Source organism: Mauremys mutica, chromosome 3, assembly GCF_020497125.1.
Source record: "Mauremys mutica isolate MM-2020 ecotype Southern chromosome 3, ASM2049712v1, whole genome shotgun sequence".
Lineage (NCBI taxonomy): Eukaryota > Metazoa > Chordata > Testudines > Geoemydidae > Mauremys > Mauremys mutica.
Window position 1 is genome coordinate 50921584 of NC_059074.1, and position 21014 is coordinate 50942597.

General features: G+C 42.3%; 1 protein-coding gene across 8 annotated transcripts in view; it reads left to right on the forward strand.

Annotated features, from left to right (window-relative positions):
* Window positions 1-21014, forward strand: part of LOC123366530 (isoaspartyl peptidase/L-asparaginase-like) — a 231610-nt gene that overhangs the window by 178627 nt on the left and 31969 nt on the right. For all 8 annotated transcript variants that reach the window (XM_045010098.1, XM_045010097.1, XM_045010099.1 and 5 more), the window contains exon 5: window positions 12159-12277. In XM_045010098.1, the coding sequence (XP_044866033.1) occupies window positions 12159-12277 (119 nt within the window). The remainder of the gene's footprint in view (window positions 1-12158; window positions 12278-21014) is intronic.

Consider the following 21014-nt stretch of genomic DNA (forward strand, 5'->3'; position numbering starts at 1 on the left):
ATTTCTTAAGCCACATCCTTTTTGTTGTTCAATAGTTTGTTTATTCAAATCAATTTTCTATATGTGCTTCAATCTTATATAGGAAAAGTTCACAAGGCGAGCAGGATAATGTGGAGATTTTCCCCCTTACAAGCCCCTCCTGTGGGTTTTTGCACGATGGGGAAGTCGGATAGCCCCAGACCTCTGAGAAATGCTGATCACCAGCAATTTCCATTCTACACAATGGGTGATGTAGATGATTAGCTACTCCTGGTATTCAAGATCTTAATTGCAAATAATACCAACACCAAGTGTTGTGGAATAAGACCAATATTATTAGTATAACAGATGCTGAGACAGTATTACATATAACTCTGTTACACTTGGTCATAGTCTGGGGCAGGGGTCGGCAACCGGTGGCTCGCGGCTCGCCAGGGTAAGCACCCTGGCGGGCCGGCCCGGTTTGTTTATCTGCCGCGTCGGCAAGTTCGGCCAATCGCAGCTCCCACTGGCCGTGGTTCGCGGTCCCAGGCCAATGCGGGAGGCAGGAAGCCGTGGCCAGAACATCCCTCGGCTCGCGCCGCTTCCTGCCTCTCGCATTGGCCTGGGACCGCGAACCGCGGCCAGTGGGAGCCGTGATCGGCCGAACTTGCCGACGCGGCAGATAAACAAACCAGGCTGGCCCGCCAGGGTGCTTACCCTGGCGAGCCGCGAGCCATCGGTTGCCGACCCCTGGTCTGGGGTATAATTTAGACTGGCAAGAGGTTGTGTCACTGCCTACCCTGTAACCTGGGAGCTACACAATGCTGTGCTGCTGTTGCTACCAACCTGGGAAACTCACAACAAGCCATCAGCATTCAGGTTGCACTCTGAGTGTCTGTGTGCTAAACAGCCCTGTGTCAGCAGCTCTGACTCCAGCAGCCTGTCTGCAGCCCCACAACGGCTTCCACTAGCCGTGGTTACTGCTTGCAGAGTGACCCCAACAAACTCACAGTCCCAAATTTTCCCAAAACTGTATGTTCTGCAATGTCTAGCTCTCTCCTGGACAGTTCAGATAAATAATATGGTTAATTTGTTCCTCTAAAGACACAAAACCACATCACAACTTATTAGCTTAACTGGGGTAAATACACTCTTCCCTTTAAACACAGCAATGAGTAGGTTTATGGTAAAATAAAACAAATTTGGTTAACAAGAGGCCATAGGGTTATAGCAAATAAAAGTGAAAACACCCATGTAAAAGTCTAAAACTTAATCTAGCAAGGTACAGGCTTTGCTCAAGATGGTTTCGTTCATCAGCCATTCTTCTTCCCAGCCATGACTCATGTTCCTTCAGCTGGGATCGTCTACAAAAGTACATGGTGCTGGTTTCCCTTGTCATCTTAGATGCAAAATCTTTACCTAAGCAGATTTCTTACCTAAATTCAGTTCCAGAGACTTCAGCCTTCCACGTGTTCATTGAAGGACCCATCTTTCTCACCTGGTTTCTGTCTAGTGATGGATACCAAGGATGGCTTCAGTCTTTGTTTATATTTCCCAAAGTTCAAGTAACTTGTTTCAAATGGCAGGATGACCTCATGCTGTTATTCCTTTCCTGTGGGCATCCCATCCCCCTGTATGATTTCTACGTAAATGGGGCTTCCATTGTTTCTGATTCCCCCATGTTTAATTTACATAGGAGACAACAGATAGCTATGCCATTCCCTCCGGTTTGGGCAGCCTGCATGTCTAATATCAATGAGTATACATAATTCCTTACATACAGTCAATACATATATTTCACCAGCCTTGGTTATGCTGCCGAGTGACCCAGAAATGTATTTCCTGAACTGCCCAGCCCTCTCCTGGACACTACAAATAAATTAAGTCAGTTGTTCCTTGAAGGGAATAGTATGCTAGTTTATTACCTTAAATAGTTAGCAGACCCTTCAACTTAAACACACTGAATTAGATAAAACAGCAAAACAAGTTTATTATCTACAGAGAGATTTTAAGTGAGTATAAGTAATGAGCCATAGGAGTCAGAAATGGTAACTAGAAAAATAAAGATTAAAAACTTACTAATATCTACTTAAGAAATTATCTTAGCTGCAAAGCAAACTCTCATCACATGCTCCATCAGATTATTGACCAAGCTTTCTGGTCAATCTTTGTACAAGAGTCCAATGGCTGTTTCTTTTTATCTTCTCAGGTATAGAGAATGAGGTGGGCAGGGGAGAGGGGCTTGGTGTGTGTGTCCTTCCTTTTTTATAGTTCCAGTCGCCCTCTTGAAAAACATTTCCAGCTGAGAAAAGACAACGAGTCTGTGTGGAAGGATGTTCCCTGCTGGGTTTTTTCACCTGCTGGATGACTCTGTTTACTGCTTAAATACAAATTAAGGCAAGTACATTATTTTGTCTAGGACAGACCTGTTTGCCAACTTGTGCTTGTACAGGGCTGTGGGGTTTGGAACATATGTTAATAACATCATACAGGAGACTCTTATAACCACACATATTTTATCAGGATGGTACTGACCAGTAAATTATGAGTTTTCAAATGATACCTTACAAATCATACCGTACCTGTACAACGATTAGTGTGTGAATACAGGGGCATTTTCCATCACACCTGCCCTGCCTTCTGCATGTGCAGAGGTATAGGGTACTCCAAACAAAAATCCATATCTTCTCCCTCTTTCTTTGGACTAAAATAATCAAATGCTGCATTATAAAGCATGTGGGTTACAATACCACATATAGAGTTTGTGGAGTACTCTTTCTTAATGTGTAATAGCAATAGATCTGTGACTTCCCATCCTCATCTAGAGCAGATTAGGTAGCAAATTTAAAATCGAATGTCTGGGTGTCTGATACCCACAGTTGTATGTGTGCCACTTACTGGTCAATTGCAGGCTATGTTCCTTTATAAAAGTTTACACACGGTGGAAGAATAGTTCTGTGGAAAGTTCACTGCACAATTAAGAACATACATGTCAAATGAATGTATAGCATCTTTAATCTTTTTCTTAAATTTAAAATTCTCTATTGATTATAGCTAAGCTCATGCCAAGCCATTCAGCCTGGAGAAACATGAGAATTCTTTGTTGATTTTCATTTAGAAAGAAAATTTTCATTTAATAGGCATGAAAATGTGAACTCACTCACGTTACTAAGGGGATACAACTCCCAAATTCATGCCATTACTCATTCACCATCTGAAACACTCCCATAATCAATAGTTGGGGGATATGGGCTTCAGGCTTAGGCCCTGCCCCAAGATGATGTGGATAGGATTGAAATGTAGGAGAAAGAGGACCTCGGATTATATAGAAAATTTGGGCACTTATTTTAAGTGTCTAAATATCAGTTTAGGAGCCTAACTTTAGGCACCCAGTTTTGAAAATCTTCCATGATTTTGTGTTTCCTTATTCTAGCTGAGCATGAAAGCGGGAGTGGTGAAATAGCATAATAAGACTATACTCATAGAGCTTCTAACTCACGTAGAGTCAAGAGGTTCACAATTTTGTTCTCACTTTTACAGACACAAGAGGCTAAAAGCATCCCTATAACAACTCCATTAATCTGCATGGGGTTATATCAGATATGAATTTGGCCCTTTAAATTTGGTTATGTTCTCATACCATGAAAAGTTACCAACAAAGACAATCAAGCAAAAAAGCAGGCCTAGCAGGGCTCAGAATTAGTTATGCCAAAACCAACATTCTTGAAACCATCAAGAAGGAAAAATCACATTAGAAGGCAAAAATATCAAGAAATAAAACAGCTCATATACCTGAGCAGCACCAGGTTGGCCAATGGAAACCTAAGAAGGAAGTGACATCAAGGATAGGAAAGGTATCCACAGCATTTACTAAACTTAATAATGTATGGAAATCAAAGATACTTGGAACAATCAGAATTGGAACAAAACTGAGAATTTTCAATTCGAATTTAATCTCAGTGCTAACATATGGGTGTGAGATCTGGAGATCTACTAAGATGTTAGACAAAGAAATAGATGTCTTTGAAAACCAGTGCTTATGAAAAATTATGATCATTTATTTGAAAGACTTCATTACCGATAAAAAGTTCTGAGAGATCACCAACCAGCAACTCATTTCCACCAGAAACAGAAGGAAGCACTGGACATATTTGGGGCATGTACAATACACAGATTCCCACATGATGCTGTCGAGTGAAAACCAACTGGTGTGAGAAAACAAAAGCATCCAGAAACCTTAAGAGGAACCCTTAGTAGGGAGGACAGAACAGTTGATCTCAGGACCACTAAGCAGAAGAAAGCAACAGCAAATGACAGAGAGGAATGAAAAAGACTAATTTCTGCCCTGAGCACCAACATTGGCTCAGGAACGATGTAATATAAAGCCCATGCCTGTATATAAGCGAGGCACAAAATATTTAAAGTATTGGTAATTTAATATATTCATTTATTTAGATTTATTAAAAATTCATGAACCCAAAACTCAGAGTGCATGTACAAAATATTAATAGATAATCCATGAATGTAATGAAGTAATGTGATATACAGCTCAAAGCCACAGAAAGCTACTTTGTGAGAGGGGAATTACTGCATATTGGAAGCCCCAGGACTCTCCAGAGATTAGTTTTTGTTTTGTTTTGTTTTTTGTTTTTGTTTCCTCTGACCTAATTGCTAATAGTAAACCTGTGAAAAATAACTTTTTTCTCAAACATGCAAGGTAGCTTTTAATAAATCTCTCCCCCCTTTCCCAATCTCACACTCCCTTACTTGGCACACATAACAGGAGTGCAGTGTCTACTCTAAAATATCTTGTTATTAGGATGGAGCTTTATGGTCCATTAGGTTAGTTCAATGCAAAACACAGATTTATTTGAAGAGGCTTCAATCAGAAAATTTGAAAAGCAGTTTACCATCTCAAGCCTTTAAAAAAAAATCATCTGACCTGATGAGAGAAATCAAGACCAAAGTGGTGATTTAATGGAGCAATCAGCAACATGTCAAATCTGATTGATGTGTCCCTTCAGAAAACTGACAGGTGATTTGATCCTCCTTGGTGCAGACAAATCTTCCCCTGAAGACCCTATCACTAACACAAGCCGTGGAAAGATTTTTCTAGTCAACTGTCTTTTATTTTGTCCTTGAATTGAGGTGATTTTTTTTTGTTCAACCCTTTTACTTTGATTTGAATAGTATAGTCCTGACCTAAAGATGTTATTTATGACATAGCATAGCACTTGCCTTTCAAAATGTCAAATGTTTAGTCAGGTGGCAAAAAGCTATTTCTCTGTTAAGGCTAAGGAAATAATAATGTAATTTTCACAAAACACTAGTTTTAATAGCCAGGAATGTGTTTTAAAAAAATTAAATTTACACTTGGTACAGAATCAAGGAGCACATAGTTATCTTCTAGTCTGGGCTTTTAGCTGAGTTGATATGGAGTGACTGCAGAGAAAGGCAGAGTGCAAATAACAAGCACAAATCAATTGGGTGCTCATTTTAATTCAAAAGGGATACAAATCATTCCACTCTAAGTGATCATTTGGTTGTACAAAGTGTGTATTTTTGAATGTGTATTTTTGAAAGCTTTATTGAAAAGTGTCATAAAAATTATATTTTTAGCTTCTGTCAATGTAAACTACATGAGTTTCTTTGTTGCCGCCGAATCTGTTTAATTTAAAAGCTCCCAGTCCTCTCTGCTTTCATAGCTCATTCGCAGCCTTCTCTATAGAAGTCATTTTCATGCTTAAGAATATATCCTAATTTGATTTACCAGGCTGCAAATGCACAATTCTTGTAAGCACAAATAGAGATTGCCCTATTGAAGCCAGGAACATAATCAAATATTATAAATAATTTGGTGTATAAATTAATATTTATTGCACAATATTTTATATTCATGTTTATATAATACTGGGTATATAGTATATACAAATATAAATAAACATTGCAGAAATGATTATGTTCTTTAGAATCAAATTAGTGGCATAGATTCTTCCCTGTGTCAGGACCACTTTGCTTCTCTCCATGGATGCAAAGTCGCCCTATAACTGGCATTACTGGGAAGAAAAGGATCACTCCTGTGTAGAGGGATCCTCTGAGGACATAGAATTGATCTAATGGTGAGTACACCACCTCCTCTTCCTGTGATTAACATAGAAGCTGTTGCTGTGGAAAAGGGGGGCCTGACTCCAGCAATGTCTAGCTGATCTAACAGTAGGTATTGCAATTAGCAGCCAACATTGCTTAGAGGAGCCTGCAAGGACAACTTGGAACCAGTCTGGCATACATATGGCCCAGGGTCAGAAGAGTTCAAAGGTGGAGTAAAGCCAAATTTGCCTGTAACTCTTTGAGTTGACATGTACGCTCTTTAGCTGCAGCCAGTGACCAGGGCCATTGTCTATATTAATATGTGCTCAAAAGCCCAATGCAATAGCAAGGGTGATGAGAACCTGTGTATTTCATATACTAATTTCTATTTCACATAAGATTTGCAAGGCAGTAATTTCCATTAAAAAGCCACATGCTGGTAGGGAGAATTGGGAAGAGAATGCCAAAACACATTTCCCTCTCAAAGACAGGTCTACATTATGTTTATTTTTCTTTGTGGAGTATAAGAAAAAGTCTGTTTAACCTCTGAGAAGTTGAACAAGGTAATCATTTGTAATGCATTAGCAGTAATATGAAATTTCATATAAAGTATGCGTGATCTGAATCATGAGCCTGGTAAGGTCACATCTTTTTAATGATGTCAATTTGCAATTAAAATCAACTCAAGGGGGTTATTTGTGGAGGAGGGGAGCTAATCTTTAAATGTGCCAATTGCAGAACTTGCATCAAATCCCAGTCTGACTGCTTTATTAGAATGTGTTTGGTGTGCTTCCCTAACAAAAATCAATTTTAACACCTCTCTGCAAACAATTTCTTTCCTGTAATGATCATTTTCATTTTTAATTATGAATTTAATGTATCAGTGTAGCAAGATACAACTGGAGATTAGAAGAGTATGGTTTGCTTTAAAAATGTACCTATAATTGAAAAGTGTTATTAACTGAATAATAATTTGAAAAAATATTATATTTTACTGTTATTAAAAACATTTATAAGTTACCCATCATCATAATATCTGGACACACTTTACTGTCTTAAAATGAGTACTAAATATCCTACATAAGAAGAACAAAACACCATGATCCCTTGCTGCCCACATGTTTTAGAAAGAGAATGAATATGGAGCTGGTCAGTCAGCTAGAAACCTATTTACTTCAATAGGGACAGTATTTCATATCTAAAATTTAGTGTAATCATCTAGAAAAGGTCACAGAAAAGAAAAACAGCTGCAACCTTCTTTCTATAGGGCTAGAGTCTGGAAAATGCTGAGTGCACTCAGTCTTCATGGATATCAGTGAGTGTTGGGGTTCACCATTTTGTAAGAGTGAAGGTTCCAGCACACAGATCATAGAATATCAGGGTTGGAAGGGACTTCAGGAGGTCATCTAGTCCAACCCCCTGCTCAAAGCAGGACCAATCCCCAACTAAATCATCCCAGCCAGGGCTTTATCAAGCCTGACCTTAAAAACCTCTAAGGAAGGAGATTCCACCACCTCTCTAGGTAACCCATTCCAGTGCTTCACCACCCTCCTAGTGAAAAAGATTTTCCTAATATCCAACCAAAACCCTTCCCCCACTGCAACTTGAGACCATTACTCCTTGTTCTGTCATCTGCCACCACTGAGAACAGTCTAGATCCATCCTCTTTGGAATCCACTTTCAGGTAGTTGAAAGCAGCTATCAAATCCCCACTCATTCTTCTCTTCTGCAGACTAAATAATCCCAGTTCCCTCAGCCTCTCCTCATGAGTCATGTGCTCCAACCCCCTAATCATTTTTGTTGCCCTCTGCTGGACTCTTTCCAATTTTTTCACATCCTTCTTGTAGTGTGGGGCACAAAACTGGACACAGTACTCCAGATGAGACATCACCAATGGCGAATAGAGGGGAATGATCACGTCCCTTGATCTGCTGGCAATGCTCCTACTTATACAGCCCAAAATGCCATTAGCCTTTTTGGCAACAAGGGCACTCTGTTGACTCATATCCAGCTTCTCTTCCACTGTAACCCCTAGGTCCTTTTCTGCAGAACTGCTTCCTAGCCATTCGGTCCCTAGTCTATAACAGTGAATGAGATTCTTCTGTCCTAAGTGCAGGACTCTGCACTTGTCCTTGTTGAACCTCATCAGGTTTCTTTTGGCCAAATTCTCTAATTTGTCTAGGTCCCGCTGTATCCTGTCCCTATCCTCCAGCGTATCTACCACTCCTCCCAGTTTAGTGTCATCTGCAAACTTGCTGAGGGTGCAATCCATGCCATCTCCAGATCATTAAAGAAGATATTGAACAAAACCGGCCCCAGGTTTCTTGGGGAACTGCACTTGATACCGGCTGCCAACTAGACATGGAGCCATTGATCACTACCCATTGACCCCGATGATCTAGCCAGCTTTATATCCACCTGTGTAATCCATTCATCCTGCCCATACTTCTTTAACTTACTAGCAAGAATACTGTGGGAGATCATATCAAAAGCTTTGCTAAAGTCAAGGAATAACACGTCCACTGCTTTCCCCTCATCCACAGAGCCAGCTATCTCATCATAGAAGGCAATTAGGTTAGTCAGGCATGACTTGCCCTTCGTGAATCCATGCTGACTCTTCTTGATCACTTTCCTCTCCTCAAAGTGCTTCAAAATTGATTCCTTGAGGACCTGGTCCATGATTTTTCCAGGGAGTAAGGTAAGGTTGACTGGTCTGTAGTTTCCCAGATCCTCCTTCTTCCCTTTTTTAAAGATGGGCACTACATTAGCCTTTTTTCCAGTCATCCGGGGCCTCCCCTGATCGCCATAAGTTTTCAACAATAATGGCCACTGGTTCTGCAATCACATGCGCCAATTCCTTTAGCACCCTCAGATGCAGTGCATTTGGCCTCATGGACTTGTGCTTGTCCAGATTTTCTAAATAGTCATGAACCACTTCTCTCTCCACAGAGGGCTGGTTACCTCCTCCCCATACTGTGCTGCCCAGTGCAGTAGTCTGGGAGCTGACCTTGTTCGTGAAGACAGAGACGAAAAAAAGCATTGAGCACATTAGCTTTTTCCACATCCTCTGTCACTAGGTTGCCTCCCACATTTAGTAAGGGGCCCACACTTTCCCTGACCTTCTTCTTGTTGCTAACATACCTGAAGAAACCCTTCTTGTTACTCTTAACATCCTTTGCTAGCTGCAACTCCAAGTGTGATTTGGCCTTCCTGATTTCACTCTTGCATGCCTGAGCAATATTTTTATACTCCTCCCTGGTCATTTGTCCAATCTTCCATTTCTTGTAAGCTTCTTTTTTGTGTTTAAGATCAGCAAGGATTTCACTGTTAAGCCAAGCTGGTCACCTGCTGTATTTACTATTCTTTCTACACAGGGGCGGCTGTAGACATTTCACCGCCCCAAGCATGGCGGCATGCCGCGGGGGGCGCTCTGCCGGTCCCCGGTCCCGCGGCTCCGGTGGACCTCCCGCAGGCGTGCTGGGGCCTGGAGCCGCCCGTTTCTACACATCGGGATGCTTTGTTCCTGCAACCTCAAGAAGGATTCTTTAAAATACAGCTAGCTCTCCTGGACTTATTTCCCGCTCATGTTATTCTCCCAGGGGATCCTGCCCATCAGTTCCCTGAGGGAGTCAAAGTCTGCTTTTCTAAAGTCCAGGGTCCGTATTGTGCTGCTCTCCTTTCTTCCTTGTGTCAGGATCCTGAACTTGACCATCTCATGGTCACTGCCTCCCAGGTTCCCATCCACTTTTGCTTCCCCTACTAATTCTTCCATTTGTAAGCAGCTGGTCAAGAAGAGCTCTGCCCCTAGTTGGTTCCTCCAGCACTTGCACCAGGAAGATCCTTGCACCAGAGCCTTACTCAAGACTCAAGACTTCCATTGACTTCAATAGGCTTCGTATTAGGCCTGATCTCATAGCCATTGAAGTCAATGGGAGTCTTTCCATTAACTTCATTGAGCATTGGATTGGGCCCTTAGTGATTGTACCTTAAGGTCTAAATTTTCAAAAGTGACTAGTCATTTTGGGTGCCTCAAGTATTGAGTGCCTAAGATGGGATACTTTACAGCCTCCTGATTTGCAGAAAGTGCTGAATATAAATGTCACATCATTATAATAACAACGTTAATGTATGTCGCTGAAGCTTGATCCTTTGGACAGTCATTAAATATGCTTTTGCTTTATACAAATGAATAAGATTAATGTATTTTGCTATGGAAAAGGTGTCTGCTCAAGAGACTTCACACATTTCTTAGGAAATTTCACTATGGGTTTTGTAGCAAGCCAACATAGAATGAAGATCTCACGATAATATAGTACAGAGGTTTTTAAACTCTGGTCCATGGACCACCGGTGGTCCGCGAGCTCCATTCAGGTGGTCCGCGGATAGTTCCCTCTAAGGTGCATGCCTGGGCAGCCGCACACGAGAAAATGAAGGGCCACCCACCTAATTAGTGGAGCTGCACAGTTGTGGCTCCACTAATTAGGTGCCTGGCCCCTGAGAAGACTCACATGTAAGGTGAGGTGGTGGCCTTGTGGGGGAATAGGAGGTAGGTGGGAGGGAGCAGTGAGGTGAAAAGAGGGGATGGGGGGAATCTGGAACATGCAAGACTGAGGCAGCCAGAGAAAGAGGCGACTTTCCCCAGCTCCCGGGCTGTGGCTGTCAGGGAGAGACTCCCCTCCTTCCCAGCCCCACCTTGGAGGCTGCAGTGGTTGGGGAGAGAGGGCACATCCATTACATTAGAAAGGTAAGACTACTGATATTAAAATATGAGTTGTGAGCTTTTATTTGTAGAACAAAAAACATTATTATTAAGATTTTTTTTAATATAGCGCTTTTATCCAGAGCGCTTTACAATAGTTAGCTAATGGTACAAACAACATTTGTAAAGATAATTAAGTGGTCCATCAAGACCCTCAGCAATTTTCAAGTGGTCTGCGAAAAAAAATAGTTTGAGAGCCACTGATATAGTATATCTCTCTCAGCCCCTCACTGCCAGAATGGTAATCCTCATTTACTAGTGTTGTATCATACAGAACAATTTCAGTTTGGATTAAGTATGCACAGAGATTACTGACTTTTTATGTACAACTAGCAAAGAAAGTAGAACAAAACCCAAGAAAGTCTATTGGCATAGCGTAAAAGGACAACATTGAGGGACAGCTATCATTTAATTTTTGCAAGTTAATTCAGCTCTCACCTTTGTTAATGGTGGCATTTTTGCCTTAACTACGGGCAGAAAATCTCAAAGGAGGACTGGCTTGTCAATACTCCACATGAGGTATCCTGTCTTGACACGCAGTTGATGTATGTCACATATAGTATAGTTGTGAGTCTTAATGTTTGTGAAGTGCTTTGAGATTGTTTTATGAATGACACCATAGAAGAGGAAAGTAGTTGTGAGTGACAATTTGGTTAGGAGGGATATTGTGCTAAGTCAAGAAGTAGTATATCCGTCTCACTAAAGCATAGTTACTACTGACAGTTAGGCAGGAAAATAATCATGGAACACTTGTTAATTAGAAAAGCTTGAATATGTTTGTACGTAAGAGCAATAACTTATCCTGATATTATCAGAGACCCCCCTCCCTTATTATATTTTAATTTTTATTAATTTTAATTGACATTTTACATTTTATTAAAATTAAATTTATTAAATACATTTTATACCTAATTTTTACATAAATATTTTGTATTAATATTTGGTTAATATAGCTTTGATTCAAAACCCCCTGAAATTGTGCATATAGCAAAATAGAGAGATAGCCTCCTATCTCTATTGTGTCCAGTGGTCTAGTAAACTGTGTATGAGACAGCTTTCCAGGTATTCCTAAAATTATAATCTACACTCTGACACTGACTCTGTCTTTGTCTCGTGCAAATCAAGTATAGTCATTGCATTTGGGAACAAAATGGAGCTAATATTACTTACCTGCCTCCTAGGCACATTGTGAGGATTAATTAGTTAATGTTTGTACAGCTCTTTGATGATGAAAAGCTCTGTTTAGGTACTAAGTGTTATTTTTTTGTGCTAAATGCTTATTGTATGGTGGTGCTTCTGGCAATGCAGCTGTTCAACTTGGAGTTACAGTATTGTTTTCTCTGTGTTTTAGGGTTCATGACACAGTGGGTGCAGTTGCTATAGACTGTGAAGGTAACATGGCTTGTGCAACTTCAACTGGAGGCATCACAAATAAAATGGTTGGACGTGTTGGTGACACCCCAGTCATAGGTATGAAAAGATTTAGAACAGCTAGCAAAAAATCAAAAATAATCAAACACTTTTGGAACAAATGAGCGTAAATGCTGATGGGAAAGCGAACTGGTTAAGGGATGGTATAGACATGATGATTAAAATTGTGGTGGCACTTTTATTAGTTATAATTTATTACTTGCTCATTGGTGACAGTGAGCTCAGCTCCGGGCTTCTCTAACTTGCACCCAGGGCAGGGCAGAGAGAGAGATAGAGAGCCATAATTGGCTCTGGCATGTCTTCCTTTATCTGCTGTGCCCAGTGCAAGCTAGTTACAGCAAAGAATCTGGGCCACAGTGAGCAGAACAGATCATGCTTTTAAACATTTGTATATCCAGACTGAATATTTATTCAAATACACATTTACAACAGTGAGGGATTAGACCTGGAGACCTTACCAGATGTGAAAGAGAAAGTTTATATCCTCTTGAAATACCATTAATGTACTTCATATGGAAATTTTACTTAGGATGTGAACTGGGCACTCTCTTTCAGCAGCTGACACCTCTGGTCTAAAATTTTTCACTTGTACAATGGTGTTTAAATTTCAGTTGTTTAACAGATTCAGATAATAATATTTCCACTAGCAAGTTAGCATATAAATGTGTTCTGAGATGAATGTATTTAAGCGATCACAATAAATTACGGCTGATAGGGAAGAGGTTGAGTAACAGAAAGGGGATGGCAATACCACTCTAAGTATTTTGTTGGGATTCTACAGGGGAATAATGAATCTTTGAGGTTTGTTACTACTCTGTATAAACCTATGGTATGCCCACATCTTGAATACTGTGTGCAGATGTGTTTGCCTCATCTCAAAAAAAGATATATTGGAATTGGAAAAGGTACAGAGAAGGACAACAAAAATCATTAAGAGTATGGAACAGCTTCCATATGAAGAGAGATTAATAAGACTGGGACTTTTTAGCTTGGAAATGAGACAACTAAGGGGGGATACGATACAGGTCTATAAAATCTTGACTGGTGTGGAGAAAGTAAATAAGGAAGTGTTATTTACTCCTTCTCATAACACAAGAACTAGGGGTCACCAAATGAAATTAACAGACAGTAGGTTTAAAACAAACAAAAGGAAGTATTTCGTCACACAACATACAACCTGTGGAACTCTTTGCCAGAGGGTTGGTCCTGCTTTGAGCAGGGGGTTGGACTAGATGACCTCCTGAGGTCTCTTCCAATCCTAATTTTCTGTGATTCTATGTTGTGAAGGCCAAGGCTATAACAGATTTCAAAAAAGAACTAGATAAATTCATGGAGGATAGGTCCATAATGGCTATTAGCCAGGACAGGCAGGGAGCTGAACCCGGCCCTCTGAGTTGGCAGCAACAAGGGCCGGTTCAGTGTTCAGGGGTTCCATTTCAATAATGCAATGCAAAACCGGCTCGAGCCCCCACCCAGTGACCTGGGACAATTACATACCACCCCCCCCGGGTGCCTCTAAGAGGCAATACTTGCCCTCTCGCAAGCACAGAGTCTGAGTGTAGCAAAATCCTTTTAATAAAAGAGGGAAACAATGTGGCATCATATTGGGGAAATACCACAAACAGGATTCATAACATAAACCATGAGCAAAAGACCCACCAAGTAAGTTTTGGCAGTGTCCTTTTCCCCTTAGGGTCTTAAGTCCAATCACTCCAAAGTCCAACAACCCAAAAGTCTCTGTCCCTGGTCAATGCCGCCCCAGAGTTCAAACGTTTATCTGCAGAGTTTTACCCCGCAGCCTGGGTGGAAATGGGGGGGCACACAGGGTGTTAATGGGCACCTTATGTGGTCCGAGGCTGACTGCCCCGCCTCTCCGTGGAGTTCTGCTTCCGCCTTCACCATAAACAGCTCCACTCCACCAGCCGACCTGTGAGCCACTCCAGCCGTCCCCGCAAACCGCTCCGCTCACTCGCTCACTGTTCCGTGGGCCGGTCCAACTGTCCTGCAAACTGCTCTGCTCCGCTCCGTGTTCTGTGGGCTGCTCCACCCATCCTGCAAACTGCTCCGCTCTGCCAGCTGCTTAGTGATATATCTTCAGGCTCCCCCGCTAGTTAACACAGCACTCAGCTCAGTAAGTTTAGCTCTTTTAGTGATTTCAGCTTGTAGTAGGGGAGCCCCAGTGCTGGTGCACCATTGGCCCAAAGTGAATTCAGCTCAGCAACTTCTAGCTAGATTTCTAATAAAATCAAAATGAGCTCTGCTATTCAACAGTGGAGAGAAGAGGAGGTGCAATTGTTGTTCCAGGCCTTCAAAAGGTGCCCATACCATCAGATACACATACCAGTCCCCAGCCTCTCTCAGTTCACTGGGTTTTGGAACCCATGTCCCTTGTCTAGCGAGTGCTACTTAGTTGATGGTGAGACCCTCTGTCATAAAACCAGTTCATAGTCCCTCATTCACATAATCAGGGTAACAACACTTTATTCCTCCTGCCCCAATAACAGAGACATTGGGGATCCCACGGCTGTCAAAGTGACCATTTTAGGGTGCCGTGGGCTATGCTAGGCAGGGTGGATGTGCCTATGCAAACAAGATCAGCCCCTGAAATTCTTTTCCACACTCGCTATAATTCACCACCAGATGTCAGAGTAGAGCTCATCCTGACTCTGCTTACACTGGGAACGGGCGACAAGGGATTGATCACTCAATGATTGCCTGGTTTGTTCATTCCCTCTGAAGCACCTGACATTGGTCACTGTCAGAAAACAGGATACTGGGCTAGCTGGACCTTTGGGCTAACCCATTATGACTGTTCTTATGTTCTCTGTTGTTTCACTGTATTTTGATGTTTGGCATGGTGGCTTAGAGGAAGTGAACTGTAGTGCATAGTTAAATAAAACTATATACTGACTAAGATTGTAGAAAGTCTACTGCAATTGTTACTGTGTAAGAAGAAAAAATAATTTTCAAAAACTGAGAGTAAGGTAATATCTTTTAGTTATCTCACTTCTGAAACCATGAAAAGGAAAAAAAATGTGATGCAAATTCAGATGTGTATTTTTAATGTTACATTTTTAGTTCTATGAAATCATCATAATATTTGTATAAAACCACAGCAAACTAGCAGTCAAAATGCAGGAGGTGGTTGTCAGCAGACTGAGGCTTACACACAGGTTGACTGAGACACACAATAGCAAGAGCATGCTGCAAGCAGGACAGTCTGCTTCTCCCAGCCAGAGACAGGGCTTAGGTCAGCAGATAGGAACTTGCAAATCCTTGTGAGGAAAGATTAATATCTAGGTATGGGGATGTGTGTGTGATTCTTTGTGTTAGTCTTCTGAGCTGTGTGCTACCTACCTTTGTTTTAACTCAAAGGGGACAAAAAGGGTTCTAAAGTAACTGTGATGCACAATTCCCTGAGCTATAAGTGTAGCAGTGATAAATGTATATGCATACTTAGTATCGGGAAACTTGGATTCGCTTTCATTAAATTTTTGAAAAGACAAATAGCGGTGGCCTGTACTGTGCGAAAAACAGACTAGAAAAATCCATCCACTCGAAGGCATTCAAATATCTATCAGAATTTCTTGACAAATTGGGCAAATTGGAATGAAATTTCAAAGTTGATAGTCTCAAAAGGCTGATTTCTAGATTTCTAGGTTTTTCTTTCTTGAGACATATGTCAGTCAAGATTTTTATGTCCACTATAGAAATTATCAGGCTGACATTTGATTTCCAGGGGACTGCTTTGGGCGGAATTGTTTTGCCAGTCACAAAGGTATATCTTGAAAGAGCATTTACTGGTCAGAAATATACAACTGCAAGACAAGTACAGAAATAGCTTTAAGAGGCACACAAAGGGATAAAGAATAAAAAAGATGCTTGCTGGGCCAAGGGAAGGAAAGGCCAGAGGTACAGCAATTGGGAAAACAGTCAGATGAAGAACTGCCTGAAAGGGCCTCATAATTTAAGGAAAAAAAATCATATAGCCAAAACCAAAAGTTCCATCCCAAAGGAAACTGCAAATAATGCTAAGAAATTTTAGGGAGAAAAAAATTTATTTTTAAAAGCACAAAACTCAGCTAGAGAACTGTAGAGATCATAATACAGGGCTCCTGTTGGTTTGTAATGGCAGAAGAGTCACTAGGAAGAAATGAGGCACCAGACATTCAAAACTCTGTCTTCCAGAAGCAGAGTGAAGTATTGCTGTAACTTCTGCACAAAAGCCCCAAGTGAAAGACCATCAAAGTCACTGAGAGGCTTTCCACAGGCTAGAATTAGCTTTGGATCTGGCCTGTAAGGCAGAAGTAAATCTCCATCAGATGAGCCCTATAGAAATAGCATTGTTATTTAGCAAAGGATTTGAGTGTGTTCCACTTACCTATCATTTTGCTATTCTTATTATTTTATAACACATCAGTGAGTGTTTCAACTTAACACACCAGTAAAAATGACGAGCTCCTGTCCCTAAATTTAACTTAGGAAGTAAAACAGTCAGAGATAGTAATGGAAGATAGTTATTGAGAGGAAAAGAGTTAAAACAGTGCAAGATCTTCAGATATGCCTATTGTGTTGTTTACCACAGTTTATAACTATGCAGTGTTCACATTTTAGGATAAGAGAACAAAATATATACCTAGGATAACCACTGATGGGCCCAGGAAAACATTAAGCAATTTGCATAAATGAAAATTTGGAGTATGTTCCCCTGTTCTATAGTTATGTAGTAAATACTCCTTGAAATATTGGTCAAATCAAGCCTACTCTTTTATGGCCATGGAGTTACACTGAAGAAAGGAGGGGTGGCTAGATTGGGCAGACACCCCTATTTGGTGTTGAGCCTTGCATGGCTCCACAACCTGAGGTAGGATTTCTTCTCAGAACCCCATACATCTGCCAAGTGCCAATCCCAGCTACTTGAGCAGGATGCTAGGGGCTGGATATGTTCCAAATGGGTGAAATTCACCTAGTGCAGAGGATCCACACAAGGGCCTCTGAATCACTTGAGCCCTTCCTTAACATGGCCTTTAAATTGTGTCTGGGTCACAGTTTAGGCCCCCTGCATTAGAGTGAAATTCATCATAAGAAGAACTCATGTTAAAAGGATGCAGTACAAAAATATAAACAAATGCCACAGTAACAATAAAACAGTAATGAAAAAATGTGTGTGTGTGAAAGAAAGAGAGAATATAAATATATTTGGCAGGGGGTAATGTTGAGAAAATGGATATTAATAATTTAGTCCAGCAATTTAATGTATGCTATATTTAATGTGGAAACAATAGTTTTGTTTCTATAATTCTAAACATAGCATTAATAGGCCCTGATCACTCCCAAACCACATGATCATGAAACTTGTTCCTGTATGCCCACATTTTCAGAAGAGCTCAGCTGTCCTCTAGACACCTAAATGAAAAGGTCATATTTACAAAACTGCTCAGCATGCGGTACCTCCCATTGTTTAAAAGGGGACCTGCTGGCTGCTGAGCATATTTGAAAATCTAACCACTTCATTTAGGTGTCTAGATGGGTGGGAGCTGAGCTCCTCTGAAAATCTTGCCTGGCCCATGTACTTTTATCAGATCAGCACTTCTTCAAAAACAAGAATGGCTTAGTGGTTCGTAGACATTTAACAAGCAGAGATAAACTGTTAAAACAATAGAAACCCAAACACATTCTGTTGTACCTAAACTTAACCTTTCCTTGCTAGGTTAATTAGTCTTTAGCTAAGCTCAGACACCACTTCAGAATCAAAGAATCAGCTTGTGTTTCTCCACAACCCCTCTGTTTATCCCAGAGTCTCTTCTCTGTCTGTCAGGCTACTTTTATCAGAACCAGACTCTGGAAAGGCAGCTAGCACGTCCCTCGGCCCGTGCCGCTTCCCGCAGCCCCCATTGGGACAGAAAACCGCGGCCAGTAGGAGCTGCGATTGGCCAAACCTGCAGACGCTGCGGTAAACAAACTGGCCCAGCCCACTAGGGGCTTTCCCTGACAGGCTAGGTGCCAAAGGTTGCCAATCCCTGATCCAGATGCTTTAAGAAGTGGTTTTGGTGGTTCCCTTATGTCTGATTCAGTGAGGTATAGCACAATATCTATATGTAGTGTTAGGGAGCATGATGCTCTTTTGAATGTGATGTAAAATCAAGGCTCTGACCACTTTAAGGTATTAATGATTGATGAGAGGCCAGGTGGGTGACGTAATATTTTCTATTGGACCTACTTCTGTTGATGAAAGAGACAAATTTTCAAGCTCTGAAGAAGAGCTCTGTGGAGCTTGAAAGCTTGTCTGATGAACAGAAGTTGGTCCGATAAAAGGTATTTCCTCACTCATCTTGTCTCTCTCATATCCTGGTACCAACATGGCTACAACAATGCTGCAAACTTTAAAGAAGAAATGTTTCCTGTTTGTGTTCTGGTCAAACTTAAATTCAGGGCTTCCTAAATTTTCTTGTAGTTTGTTTGAATAAGTTAATATCCATTATGTTCCCTTAACCTTGTAGAGTCAGACTTTTGATCATCAAGTAAGAATTCAGGAGAAAGTTCCAGCTTTCTAATCAACTACTTATCCCTAAAATGCCATCTGTGAACAGGGAATTGTATTCTACATGGAAGGTGAAATTTACCTCTGTGCAAAGGGCCAACAAAAGGCCTCTGCGTCCAATTAACTCCCAGAGGCCTAGGGCTGACCCTCTGTATAGGGATGATTTTCAGAGCTAGATTAAAGCAATCCAGGACCCTAACTATATCTGCATAAGCTTGCCTCCTTCTTGACCCTCTCCTCTGTGCTATGGCCCCACCTCTCCTTGGAATCAAGAGCTACCCACACAAGAGACATCTGGGTAGCGGTAGGGTCCAGAGTGACCTAGACAAATTGGAGGATTGGGCTAAAAGAAATCTGATGAAGTTCAACAAGGACAAGTGCAGAGTCCTGAATTTAGGATGGAAGAATCCCAGGCATTGGTACAGACTGGGGACCAACTGGCTAAGCGGAAGTTCTGCAAAAAAGGACTTGAGGATTACAGTGGACGAGAATCTGGATATGAATCAACATTATGCCCTTGTTGCCAAGAAGGCTAATGGCATATTGGGAGGAGCATCACCAGCAGATTGAAGGAAGTGATTATTCCCCTCTATTCGGGACTGGTGAGACCAGTTCTGGAGTACTGCGTCCAATTTTGGGCCCCCCACTACAGAAAGGATGTGGATAAATTGGATAGAGTTCAGCGGAGGGCAACAAAAATGAGTACGAGGCTGGGGCACATGAGGAGAGGCTGAGGGAACTGGGCTTATTTAATCTGCAAAAGAGAAGAGTGAGGGGGAATTTGATAGAAGCCTTCAACTACCTGACAGGGGGTTCCAAAGAGGGTGGAGCTAGGTTGTTCTCAGTGGTGTTAACAGAACAAGGAGCAATGGTCTCAAGTTGCAGTGGGGGAGATCTATGTTGGATATTAGGAAAAACTATTTCAGTAGGAGGGTGGCGAAGCCCATTGGCCATGACTTCTTCAGTTCCCAGAGGGTGCTCAATCCCCGCTCCACCCCAGGCCCTGCCCCCACTCCACTCCTTCCCCCAAACTCCCACTCCCACCCTTGCCCTGCATCTTCCTGCCCCCGCCCTCCCCATCCCATTCCACCCCTCCCCCGCCTCTTTCTGCAACTGCTCCTCCCCCTGCCCCCCAGCACCATAGGTGGCGAGTTATATGAGCCTGTGGTACCCATGCTCCACCAATATTTAGGAACGTGGGCCTGGCTCCACCGATATTTGGGCTTACCATGTTTTTGGGGTCCCCATGCTTGAGGGGGATGCAGGGTCCAGGGCAGCCTGGAGGGCTAGCGAGGGGGCCTGGCGCTGGCAGCAGTGAGCGACCCGGACCCAGCCCACCCCACTCCGCCCTGTCCCGCCAGCTCCCAGCATCACTTGGGGGAGGGTGCGGAAGCCAGAAAGAGGCTGGGTGGGGGCTTGGGTGAAGAGGTGGAATGGGGATGAGGGGGTAGAGCAGGGGTGGGCTGCAGCCGGGTCACTTGCTGCTGCCTGCACCAGGCCTCCCACTAACCCCTCAGGCTGCCCTGGACCCTGTGTCCCCCTGAAGTGTGGGGCCCCCCAGAGCCCGGAGCCTGGGGTGGTTGCCCTGGTCCGTCCTATGGATGGGATGGCTCCATTCTGCGTCCCACCAAAAATTATATAAACCTGGCACCCATGCCCAGCACCTCCTGCACACCACTGAACAGCTGATTGTAGTGGGCAGGAGGTGCTGGGAGGGAGGGGGAAGAGCTGATCAGTGGGGCTGACGGCGGGTGGGAGGTGCTGTGGGGGAAGGGGAAGTGCTTATCTGCAGGGTTGCTGGTGGTACTGAGTACTCCAGCCCCAGAGCACCCATGGAGTCGGTGCCTATGCAAACATATAGTCATGGTAGCTATCATTGAGATAGCATGAATATAAATAACAATGTAGCCAGGGTAACATTGGTGGTGGCAGCAGATGCATGCCTTCACCATGTGAAACACAAACATGCATGAAACCGATGAGTACATACGCAGCACAGCTAAGCTATGCCTCTGTTGCTGCTATAGAATCATAGAAATGTAGGACTAGAAGGAACCTTGATAAGTTATCTAGTCCAGTCGTCTGCACGGAGGCAGGATTAAGTACTATCAAGACCATCCTTGACAGGTGTTTGTCTTAGACCATGACACAGATTCCATAGCCTCTTGAGGTAATTTATTCCAGTGCTTAACTATCCTTACAGTTAGGATTAGTTTTTCCCAATGTCTGAAATAA